At 44.2% G+C, this 12,914-nt stretch overlaps 4 protein-coding genes across 6 annotated transcripts in view; 1 reads left to right on the plus strand and 3 right to left on the minus strand.

Moving 5' to 3' along the window:
* Window positions 1-12,914, plus strand: part of LOC137489757 (protein NLRC3-like) — a 407,221-nt gene that overhangs the window by 292,012 nt on the left and 102,295 nt on the right. The gene's annotated exons all lie outside the window — the stretch shown is intronic.
* LOC148682312 (uncharacterized) overlaps window positions 1-12,914 on the minus strand; it is a 342,019-nt gene that overhangs the window by 213,073 nt on the left and 116,032 nt on the right. The window lies entirely within an intron of this gene.
* Window positions 1-12,914, minus strand: part of LOC137487276 (uncharacterized protein K02A2.6-like) — a 252,759-nt gene that overhangs the window by 110,206 nt on the left and 129,639 nt on the right. The window lies entirely within an intron of this gene.
* Window positions 1-12,914, minus strand: part of LOC103910668 (uncharacterized) — a 33,483-nt gene that overhangs the window by 5,103 nt on the left and 15,466 nt on the right. The window contains exons 7-11 of the mRNA XM_087249715.2: window positions 8,388-8,561; window positions 6,499-6,672; window positions 6,207-6,380; window positions 1,290-1,463; window positions 422-468 (exon numbers count right to left, since the gene is read on the minus strand). Coding sequence (XP_087105841.1) covers window positions 422-468; window positions 1,290-1,463; window positions 6,207-6,380; window positions 6,499-6,672; window positions 8,388-8,561 — 743 coding nt within the window. The remainder of the gene's footprint in view (window positions 1-421; window positions 469-1,289; window positions 1,464-6,206; window positions 6,381-6,498; window positions 6,673-8,387; window positions 8,562-12,914) is intronic.

Consider the following 12,914-nt stretch of genomic DNA (forward strand, 5'->3'; position numbering starts at 1 on the left):
GCATGCGAGATAGTTTGTGTGTGTGAGAGAAAGAAAGAGAGAGTGTGTGCGTGCGTGTGTATGTGCATGTGTGTGAGAGAGTGTGTGTGTGAGAGAGTGTGTGTTTGTGTGTGTGCGTGTTTGCATGTGTGAGAGTGTGTGTGTGTGAGAGAGATAGAGTGTGTGTTAGTGTGTGTGGTGCGTGTTTATGTGTGTGTGAGAGAGAGAGAGTGTGTTTGTGTGTGTAAGAGAGAGTGTGTGTGTGTGTGTGTAAGTGCGTGTGTGTGAGAGAGAGTGAGAGTGTGTGTTTATATGTGTGTGTGCGTGTTTGTGTGTGTGAGTGTGCGTGTGTTTGCGTCTGTCTGTGCGTGTGTGTGTGAGAGTGTTTGTGCATGTGTGTGTGTGTGTGTGTGTGTGTGTGTGTGCGTGCGTGTAGTCCTACATTTGCGCGGTCCTGCTTTAATCCTCGTGTGTCCTCCATGATCCAGACTGTAAACACACACAGATGGAGAGAATGAGCTGTTTAGTTTCCCCCTCAGCTAATAAGCTAAAGCTAGCACTGAGCTGCTCAGCTACACGCTCCAAACTCTTGAGCTAAAACACACAACACTTGTTGGTTGAGCCGGGATGCACAATGAATGTAACACAGTGCGTTCTTTTCCTCTGCTGTTGGTGAAGCGAGCGCAGATACTGCTCATGTTGATGGAGACACCCTGCTGCAACATTCATTTATTACAGTGATCACACTTAGCTTTGCCATCGTTCTTCAGCACATGCAGCCTTTGAGCACATGTTGCAGTTCATCTCTAAACTATGTTCAGATTATTAAAGCTGCTCGCCAGCGCCCAACTTCCTGACAGATTAGCAAGTGAAAAATACACATGTGTGCACAGAGAAGAGGAATCCAGATGTTGATTTTAGAACAAGAGTCTGAACATTAATCCAAGTGTCTGATTCCAGAATCCGAATCCATCTTCAATCCCCAACCCTATTCCTGACCTGATATTGTAGGATTCTTCAGCACAAATGGAGGAAGAAGTTTCTCTGCTCAGCTCAAATGCTGAAACTGTACAGTGTGTCCCGCTTAATGTCACTGTAACTGAGCCAATACACTCCAACAATTACAGAGGAGATTCATTTCACACTCAATGATTTGCTCTTCATGACTGGAATACTCTACAAGCTGTATCTTCTGTCTGTCCTTACCCCATAACCCTCACAGAAAACTGAAGCTGATCACAAAAGAGCTTTCTAGTGTCTTTTTAAAGCCATTCAGTGTAAAAGCACAAGGCCAGTGCTGCTCCACATACTTGAGTTTGTCCAGTGTGTAGTTTGGATCCTCCAGTTGTTCAGAGAGCAGCTTGACTCCTGAATCTCCTGGATGATTGTAGCTCAGATCCAGCTCTCTCAGGTGTGAGGGGTTTGAAGTCAGAGCTGAAGACAGAAAACCACAGCCTTCCTCTGTCACCATACAGCCAGACAATCTACAAACACAGCAATAGTCCACATCACACAGTTGGACAATCACACATCTCTTTGTGTTGTGAAGATGCTGACTGCTGTTTCTGCTCATGTCAACAGCAGTGATGAACACACACATCCTGATTAGCTCTCCTTATTGATCGAGCCCTCGCATCAGCAAACACACACACTCACACACTCAACAAGGACTCGACATCATCTGTAGAAGTGTACAGAGCAAAGACATTGTTCATAATACACCACATCAAGCTGTAAAGTCTGTTGTGAGGAGGAAGAAGTCACACTTGATCATCTTAAAGTCATGTATTAAGTGCTGCTATTCAATGATCCTCCACATAGTTGGATTGTTTTTGACATGTGAGGGACATTCTGATGTCATGCGAGGGAATACTGATTCAGGATTATTTGTAATGATCAATAATGATGAGTAAAGTAACACTGTAGGATCATATTAGGGTATTAAACGTTCCTATTCTTAAACACATTACTTATTGAAGAATCCACTGAATAAATGCAGGATAATATACCAACAGATCATTTTCAGCAGATCACAGACATCTGTGGACATTTATAAAGTAAAGTGAAGTTACATCTGACATTTCACTTTCACATTCACACTTCAGCAGAGAATGAAGAGAATAGCAAACCTGTAAACCCAGCTGAGCATCATCTAGTGTCAGAGATCATACACACCTTTTACAGTGTTGATGTGTGCTGAAATCATCAATGACAATGAGTGATCGTCCTCTTTACACTCTTTTGACCTGTTAATTGTGCAATAGTTTGTGCACATCAATAATGTTTCATCTTAATGTGGTTTAATAGTTGATTTTAAAACATTATAAGTGTGATTTGTAGATGATCGACACCTAGATGCAGGATTACAGCTGGTTGTATGACTGTAAGGCATTTACTCAAATGTTGCAGAGGTCTGAAATGTGTAATCAGGTGTAGGGCTGGGTGATGTCAGACAATATTTATTAATAATCTCCTTTAAAGATATGCATGATGCAGATAATCTCGTCTCTCCCCTCACATCTGTCATGAGACATGCCCCCCCCCCCCCCCCCCCCCCCCACACACACACACACACAATCTCTGAAGAGGAATAACTGGAGAAGAAAGAAGCGCTGGTGAACTCCTCTGAATGACCAAAACACCCAGGCGGGACAGAGCAACAGATAGATGCTGAGCTGCTTATCTTGGAGGATGGCCAGCACAAACTCAATGCAGCTTCAAACTCTCGTCCAGCCCTACATCACAGCATCATCAAGACGCATTTATTAACTAGTAAAACTGTGGACAAGCAAATATGATACAGCCTATAGATACTGTCTAGCCAGTGCTCAAACTAATATGTGTGTAATGTGTTGAGGCCGCAGCTCATGATTGGCCATCCGCTTTCTCTTTCACTCACACATTCCTCTCCAAAGTGTGTGAGGGGGTCTACACCTCAGAATATACTCATGAGCAAAAGGCCTGATCTCTCCTTCAGGTTTGTTTGCTTTATTTGTGTGTTAAAGTCATTCTAGATGTCTGTCAGCCTGTTCCTGTGGGTGAGATGGAGCGACTGACACATGAAATAAAGCTTTAGCATATGCATTCATCTACAATCTAAAGCGAAGTGTCGTGTTATTACTAGACCATTTACACTTACAGACTGGGCCGACATTTACTTAATCACTTCACTAGATTATCTTTTCTCAATAATGTGGATTATCTAATCTAATCTAACCTGATCTAATCAAATCCACATCGCCCAGCCCTAATCAGGTGTCCAGACTTTAAAGATGCTCCCTAAATTTGCAGATATAAGACATACATTATATTATATCACTTTCACTGCTTTCTAACCTGTGCGAGTGCTAACTTTAACTCTTATGTTTAGGATGGAACATGCTAGCAGTTAACGTTAACTAGCTCTCAGCTAAACATCACTTCTATTAGTTTAGCTTTAGCAGAGAGGAGTCTTAAGAAACAGAGAGGTGACCCACATGTGTCTGAGTGACAGTGACTGATGCGCACTTGAACAGGGCACTCATATGGAGGAGGAGCAATAAGATGCAGCCGCAGACAAGCGTATCACACGAGAGTGTCAGTGCCCATTCTAGACTCACAGTGGATTTAACAGTGATTTTACAAACACACTCAACCAATGGCTATTGCTGGACCAAGTTCATGTCTGAATATTAGCGAGTCCTAGACTATAGTAAGAAACGTCTTGAGTCTGGACTCGAGTACTACAGCCCTGACAGTCACAAACTTCAGCTTGTAGATCAAACTTTACTGTATGAAGAGCAACAGAACATGACCTGATCTTCATTTGTATATTATGTTGTGGACGATGATGTAAATAAACTAAAACAAACACAAATCCACTCTCTTAATGTCTCTTTCACCAGCCTGACAGTCACATTCACACTGATAGAGCATTAGGGGACTTTTATTCTGTCAGCTGAGAAACACCTGATCAATAATCATGAGCGCTGACTCTCCTTCACACACAGCCTTTCTGACAGAAGATCTTCAGTCAATATATTGCTTCATGTGAATGAGTAATCAGGGTTATTTTCAGATGCATGTGTAGTAAATACATCAGTTCACCAGGGGCCTGTTTCAGAAAGGAGGTTAAGTGAAAACTCAGAGTATTTTAACCCTGAAATGAGAGAAACTCTGGGTTTTCTGTTTCAAAATGGCAGGTTTGTTAAACTCGAGAAATCAGGGTAAGTCAAGCCTGTTTCTGAAAGAGAGTTAACTTTAACTCAGAGTCAGTTACTGTGGTAACTTACTCTGTGAATCTAACCTGGTCAGAAGCAGGTTTTATTCTCTAAACTCAGAGTTTCTGTCTGTCTCCTCCCCTTTTTTTAAAGATGAAGCGGTATTTCTCGCCTTAGCCTTACGTTTCCACCCACCTATTTTAATGCTCATTTTGGATAAGTGCATAAAAACGATTGATAGAAACGTCATGATGCACATAACTTTTTAAAATATGCATAAAAAACGCGCATAACTGAGTAGGATAAACTTTTATTCGATAGAAAATGTGCGCATAAACTACGATGGAAACACTTTTACTGAACAAATTACAGTATGTACATTAAAAAAAAGATCATGATCATATGATAATGAAAATGTGTGTGAATGGACAAACAGCAGGCTGAGCACACTGTAACATGTCTTAAATATTGTTTTAGTCATTCTAAAATGCCTGAACTGTTTCAGTATTAGTGTATATTATTAATTACCTCCGAACGTCTGGTGCGTGTCAAGAGTCTCCGCGCCTCATGGCTTCAGACGCCCCCACGTGTTCATTGTGTTTCAGCATTGTCTTCTGACATCGAGGTGCAAGTACATTAATTAGGCTAAATAAAGAATTAATTGACGCAGCTTCTTCTACCACAGTAAATTCTGTTTTTACTGTTGATATTTGGTGCCAGTTTAATCAGGAAGTGACATTTTTTTTCTCTTTGACTCATTGGATGGAATTTTATTCGCATCTTTTATGCAATATTCCAGTTTTGCACATAAATTTATGTAATATATTTGGATGGAAAATAGCTATTGCCTACATTTTAGTCACACACAGAAGAACTGTACTAGAATGGCTTATGCTTTTTTAATAAATAATTAAATTGAATTCACCTTCGACATGCACTGTAACTAGATTAATGGGATTATTATTCTTTCTAAAAATTATTTTTAGTACTGCTTACCTTCTAAATGTTATATTAACCTCTATCACTTGATCAATAAAAAAGGCAGACACACAAGTGCACTGTTAAATCATTTAAAACTAATAAATGTGTAAAAGAAAGTTTAGAAAAAAATATATAAACGTCACAAATTACATTACTTATTTAATTATACTTAAATATTTAAATACTTAAAAAGTTAAATTAGGCATTATCTTGAGCAGCTGTTTTCCCACGCTAACTGGTTGATGGCTGCTTCTTTTCAAATATATACACTCATATTTGCTATAACTTTGCATGAGAACATCAAGTTCAGCTGGAGAAAGAAATGCTGATCTCTTTTATAAGATATTGCCATAGTCACTCGTAATGTCTGCGCTCCATTGATAATGCCTTTTTATAGTCACGGTGTGCGCGCTTAACTCTGAGTTGGTCTACTCGAAGTTGATTGACCCAACTCAGATCAGCTGTTCTGAAACCGAAAACTCTGAGTTTTTAATCTCTCGGTAAATCAACTCAGAGTTCAAGTTTAAACTCTGAGTTGTTTGAACCTCCTTACTGAAACAGGCCCCAGGTCCCTTACAGTAAACTGCTGAATACATGCTTATAGTGTGTCTTCATATTATTGTAGTGGTTTACATAATATTAAGAGTGTTGTTACACTTTTATATGTTTACAAGAAACTGCAAACTGAACAAACAGCAGAGCATGTCTAAACTTCACCAGGACACAACAAATATAAATATAAAAAATATAAAATATGAATAAATAATTCAGAGGTAATTCATTAAAAGATCCTTAAAATAAACTGATTGCTTTAACTTTAGGTCATACTTGAGTATATTGGAAAAAGACAAGCTCTGAAAGAGCAACATTTTTTAATATACTCAGTGATGCTTTTGAATATATTTTTCATAAACATACATTAGTATAGTTACGATTAAAATCACAACCCTGTAAATGTTTTTTTTTTCTTCTGTCAATCCACTAAATAGGGCTCCACATCAGGTAACCCAATATGAAACTGTATCTGTTGAGTGGAGAATCATTTACCTCAGTGTTTCTAGTTTACAGTGTTGACTCTTCAGTCCATCAGAGAGCTTCTTCACTCCTGAATCCTGCAGGTCATTGTTACTCAGGTCCAGCTCTCTCAGCACACAGTTTGAGGATTGTAGAGCTGAAGACAAACTCTCACAGCACTGATCAGTGAGATTACACATGGCCAGTCTGAGAAATGAATAAAAATAATAATCAAAACTACAGTGTAATTTTTAGTAATTTGTTAAATGCAATACATAATTATAATCCATCTGTCCATCCATCAATCAGGTGTTTAAACTCAGACCTCAGTGTCTCCAGTTTACAGTGTTGACTCTTCAGTCCATCAGAGAGAAGCTTTACTCCTGAATCCTGCAGGTCATTGATACTCAGGTCCAGCTCTCTCAGCACACAGTTTGAGGATTGTAGAGCTGAAGACAAACTCTCACAGCACTGAACAGTAAGATTACAGCTCTGTAGTCTGTGTAGAGGACAGTAAAAGACACTGTATTATTGTGTGTGAGTGGATGTAATTATTGATGTCGCCGTGAGGAGTGATTTCTCCTCATAGGGAAAAGGAAAAGACTCCTTTAACTATTCAGAGTTGCTTTAATGATCTCATGGAGGAAGATCAAACATTTGTATTTCGTTATTACGTTAACTTTTTAAAGAGAAGATCTCTGGATCAAAATGAGTTGGCCAGACGGTTTATTTGCTATTTCTGAGCAGAATTTTGTAAAAAAAAAAAAAAAAAAAAAAAAAAAGTGCAGATTTATGCAGAATTATTTAAAAGAGTAACAACTATAAAAAAAAAAAAACGTATTTTATGAAATAAAAAACACCTTTTTAACTGTTATTTAATGTTAACAATGCAAATCCATTCAGATCCTCATATATGTTAAACAGAGCAAGTCTCTTATATAATATTAACAGACAGAAAATATGACTTTACAAACTGTATTGTAAATAGAGGTGTGAACCTACACTGGTCTCACGGTTCGGTTCAATTTGATATCTCGGTGCACTGACGTTGCTTTTCATACACAGTGTTGTATTTTAGGGGGTGGCTGTAACAAGCTGTCTGTATAAACACACACACATACACACACACACAGACACACAATCACACTGTCTCTCACACACAAACATAGACAGCACCAAACAAACACACACGCACGCACTCACGCACGCACGCACACACACACACACACACACACACACTGACACATACACTCAAATACCACACCAACACACATCTGCACACACACACCCATAAACAGACTTCTACACACACACACGCCACGCACGCTTGCTTGCTCGATCTGGAGCAATATCCACTCCTGTTAAAATTACACCAGTTACCGACTGCTCCTGCACTATATTCGGAAATGTATTCGCATGAAATCTGGTCGGGTCCCGCGACAATGCACAGGTACAGCCGCGGGAATGCATACAGCCGAGAGGAAAAGAGAGGGGAGGAAAAGTCACGCCAGCAGCTGAAATGGGCTACAGTGAGAGAGAGACGAAGAAATGGAGTACTTTCATTCCCTCAATCTCAGAGAAATAGGGGCTTCTTCTGCAATTGTCAGTGAAAGACTGTACAGAAATCAGACACACGCAGTAAAATTATGCACAGTTGGCACCAGTAGTGTTATAAATACCCGCGCTCACCTCCCTCGCGACAAAGCGCATATAAGGTAAATGACATCAGTACATAATAACCGGTTATGATTATTACTAAACTGATACCGAATTGTCCGCGTCTGCATTGCGGTGCACTGAAAAAACTATTAATTTTGACACCCCTAATTGTAAATAAGGCATATGAACATTTTCATATTAGTCAATAGTATTCCTGAAATGAATATAAAACTGACTTAATATAACTTTACACACATTAACATCAATAAATAAAGAGACTCGGTGATGGGCTGAACATCTGCAGAAACACAGCTCATTTAGAGACGCCCCAAAAACACCAAAGAACACCAATCAATGATCATTTCAGCAGAAATTACACTAAAGAGCAATATTATATCTGATATAAACAAAGTTTCTCATATTTGACTTCACACTTGAAGTATGACATATGCACAATTAATAAACAGAAATAAAATACATTACAGCATATGCTCATTACTTCATTATACTTCACTGCATTTCACAATGGAAAAGTCATTTGTGGCAGCATTTTACCTCAGTGTGTCCAGTTTACAGTGTTGACTCTTCAGTTCATCAGAGAAAAGCTTCACTCCTGAATCCTGCAGGTCATTGTTACTCAGGTCCAGCTCTCTCAGGACACAGTTTGAGGATTGTAGAGCTGAAGACAAACTCTTACAGCACTGAACAGTGAGATTACAGCCCTGTAGCCTGTGTAGAGGACCAAGAGCAACAAAATCAGCAGTAAGAAATGAGCAGTGTTGAGTGTTCATGAGTTCAGTCTACAATGATAAAAGCAACACTGGAAATTAACTATATATATACTGCTCAAACAATAAAGGGAACACTAAAATGTCACATCCTAGATCTAAATGAATGAAATATTCTTATTAAATACGTTGTTCTTTACACAGTTGAATGTGCTGACAACAAAATCACACAGACATCATCACTGGAAATCAAATGTATTAACCCATGGAGGTCTAGATTTGGAGTCACACTCAAAACTGTAGTGAACTGCAGGAATTGCTGACACACTCCAGACACATGAGGTCCAGCATTGTCTTGCATTAGGAGGAATCCAGGGTCACACTGGTATTTGGTCTCACAAGGAGTCAGAGGATCTCATTTCAGTAACTAATGGCAGTCAGGCTACCTCATGGTGTTGTACCATGGAGTTGGGCTGCAACCCCCACCTGTGGACATTGGGCCTTCATACCACCCTCATGCCTCAGAACAAGCCTATTTATTTCATTTAAACATATCTTCCTTTCATTTATTTATGTATTTACTGAAACTACATTAAACTAAACGTTCGAGGTTACTAAAGTAACCCTTCGTTCCCCGAGGAGGGGAACGGAAGCACTATAAGTGGATTTGATTGTAAAATCCACGCATTGGGAGGTTCGGTTCAGAAGCTACTCGTCTGAAAGAGTATTGAACGGGCCAATTAAGAATGAATTGGCAGCGCAAGCCTGCGCAGGTGAGCGGCATAAGCAATCAACTGAGTATATAAGCTCACCTGGCGCCAGCAGACGCTATCCTTTTTAAGCTGAAGAGACTTTCAACAGCTAAGGGACAGTCATTATGGCGACGGAGTATAGTGCTTCCGTTACCCTCCTCGGGGAACGAAGGGTTACTTTAGTAACCTCGAACGTTCCCCTTCGGGGGGAACTTCAGCACTATAAGTGGATTTGATTGTAAAATCCACGCATTGGGAGCCCATTGAAAGCGCCATAATGACTGCACCTTACCAACACCCCCGATGAGGAGATAGTCAAGCAAGCGTGACGCACCCACATCATGGGGGGCGCGGTCCTCCAACGTGTCCCTGGCCCTAATTTATCCTACTTCAACAGAAGTTTTACGGATTTATATATATTTTTTGGGAAGTCGTGAGCATCTAGATAATTCTAGGAAAATACGACAGTACGTTGGGAAGCGTGCAATCCCGATAGGGAGGACGCTGCGGAGGCCATCCGTTACCCAAGGGGGGATAGATGGCAGAATACATATGGACTAGCCCTAAAAAGGGGGAGTACGCATATCAAAAGAGTGGTTAGCGGGGAGGGAAGACACGGGTCCGCCCAGGGGGGGGGGACTTAACCGTGGCGGAATAAGCATATGGGATCGCCTAGTGGGGATCACTCATAGCAGGCACCTTTACCCAAAACGCGGGCTGACCTACAACGTAGTGGGCCAGCAAGTGACTCCTCCGCTGAGTCAGTGCTGGGGGCCACGGAGGAATCTGCAGGGCTCACCTGACGGGGAACTTTACTGACAGATAAAAAGGCGCACGTATCTCCGTGTTAGGGAAAATGGCGCAGCAAGCGTGTTTCAACACCCTACCGAATTGTTTCCTCAATCACCAAGGGTTACCTAATACCCTTGAGGAAACCGGCTCCACTCGCAGATTGTAAAACCTTGCAAATGTGTTGGGTGTTACCCAGCCCGCAGCTCTACAGATGTCTGTTAGAGGGGCGCCGCGTGCACGCGCTCGAGAGGATGCGAAGCTCCGAGTGGAGTGCGCACGCGCTCTCGGGGGACGCGGCTCATCTCGGCTCTGATAGTGAAAGAAAGGCATCCACAATCTAGTGGGAACTTATTTCGGTACGGCACTTCCCTGCTGCCGACCGCCATAACAGACGAAGAGCTGCTCAGATGATCTAAACTCTGAGTGCGGTCCGGATAATACGCAAAACGCGAACTGGACAATAAGAAGGGCTGGGTCTGCCTCCTCCGAGGGCAGCGCTTGCAGGCTCACTACCTCGTATTAAAACGGAGTGGTAGGAACCTTGGGCACATATCGCGGGCGGGGTCTCAGGATGTGAGAGAAGCCAGCCCAATTACAGGCACGAGTCACTGACCGAAAAATGCCTCCGGGTCCCCGACCCTCTAATCGATATCAACGCGACCAGCAGAGCTGTCTTCAGGGACAGAAAAATACTGAGTCGAGGATCGAAGGGATCTGACGCGGCTTGTGTAGCGAGGGCAAGATCCTAAGAGGGCATGAGAGGGGGCGGGGTGGATTAATTCGCTTAACGCCCCTGAGGAACCGGATGATGAGGTTATGCGTTCCCACGGTGCTGCCAGCCACCGCGTTATAAGAGCGGAGATGGCAGCCACGTAACCTTGAGTGTGGAGGGCGACAGCCTGCTCTCCAACTTCTCTCGGCGTAAAGAAAGCACAACGCTGATCTGGCAAATTGCGGGGGTCTTCTCAGCGAGAGACACACCATTCAGTGAATAGACTCCACGTCAGGGCATAGGCGCGCTCGGGGAGGGAGCTCTAGCCCGAGTGACGGTATTAGCCACCGCAATTGGAGGTTACCTAAGTCTTCCTTGCGTCTAAAAATCTCTTCAAAGATCGGCGAGGGTGCCAGGTGGTGCCCTGTCCCTGAGAGAGTAGGTGCTCTCTCGAAGGGACTGCCAGGGGAGGGCTATCGCGAGGGAGAGCTCTGACATCCAGGTCCGGTTGAGCCAGAGGGGCGCAACCAGCAACCTGTTCCTCGTCCTCCCTGACCTTGCACAGTAACTGCGCGAGCAGGCTCACTGGGGGAAACGCGTATTTGCGCGTGCCCCGAGGCCAGCTGTAAGCCAGTGCATCCGTGCCGAGAGCACTCGGTCAGGGAAAGAACAACTGGCAATGAGCGATCTCGGGGGAAGCAACAGATCGATCTGGGCTTCCCCGAATCGCGCCCATATCAGCTGAACAGACTCGGGGTGGAGTCTCCATTCTCCAGGACGCAAGGCTGCCGTGAGAGCGCATCGGCTGCACGGTTGAGCTTGCCTGAATATGAATGGCGTGCAGCGATTTCAGCCGCGGATGACTCCAGAGGAGCAGACGGCGGGCGAGCTGAGACATGCGGCGAGAGCGCATACCCCCTATACGGCTGATATACGCCACCGCCGCCGTACTGTCCGTCCTGACCAGCACGTGTTGCCGCTCCAGCACCGGAAAAAAACGGTGGAGAGCGAGAAACACTGCCAACAGCTCCAGGCGATATGCCAATGCAACTGGGTACCTTTCCACAGGTCCGCAGCCGCATGCCCGCAACGCACAGCCCCCCAGCCCGTGTTGGAAGTGTCTGCTGAAACGACAACAAGACTGGACGCCTGTTCTAGAGACACCCAGGCCTGTAGGAACGAGGGGTCGCTCCAAGGGCTGAGGGCGCGGCGACACAGCGCAGTAACAGAGACTCGGTGTGCGCGCGCGTGCCATGCGCGTCTGGGGACTCGATCGTGAAGCCAGTGCTGAAGTGGTCTCATATAGAATAATCCGAGCGGCATGAAGCGGCTGCGGATGCCATATGCCCCAGGAGCCTCTGAAATAGTTTCAGTGGGACCACTATTTTACTGTCGAGCTCTCTCAGACAGTACAGCATCAGCTGAGCGCGCTCTCCGGAGAGGCGCGCTGCCATGGTGACCGAGTCCAGCTCCAGCCCGAGAGAAGAGATCCTCTGCACGGGGGCGAGTTTGCTCTTTTCTCGGTTGACCTGAAACCCCCACAGGTGGAAGTGCCAGAGCACTTTGTCTCTGTGCATAATCAACTGCTCCGAGAGAGGGCAAAAATCAGCCAGTCGTAAGAAATTGAGTATGCAGATGCCCGCGAGCCGAAGGGGCGCTGAGGCACCCTCCGCGGGCTTGGTGAGGACCCGCGGAGACAGAGAGAGCCCGAAGGGGAGGGCTTTGTATTGCCAAGCTCGACCTTCAAACGCAAACCGCAGAAACTGTCGGTGGCGAGGAAGAGTGGAGACATGGAAATACGCGTCCATCAGGTCTAATGCTGCAGACCAACCCAGAGGACGAACGCACCGGAGGATGCGCTTCTGCGTGAGCATTCTGAACGGCAGCTTGTGCAGGCAGCGGTTCAAAACGCGCAGATCTAGGATTGGCCATGACCCACCGCTCTTTTTGGGCACGATGAAGCGTGGGCTGTAAAACCCGCTCTCCATCTCGGCTGGAGGGAGCGGCTCGATTGCATCCTTCGCCAGGAGGACAGCAATCTCCTCTCGCAAGACAGGGGCGGACAGGGGGCTGACCCTGGTGAATACACACCCGTGAC

Source organism: Danio rerio, chromosome 4 (assembly GCF_052040795.2).
Source record: "Danio rerio strain M-AB ecotype USA chromosome 4, GRCz13ab, whole genome shotgun sequence".
Lineage (NCBI taxonomy): Eukaryota > Metazoa > Chordata > Actinopteri > Cypriniformes > Danionidae > Danio > Danio rerio.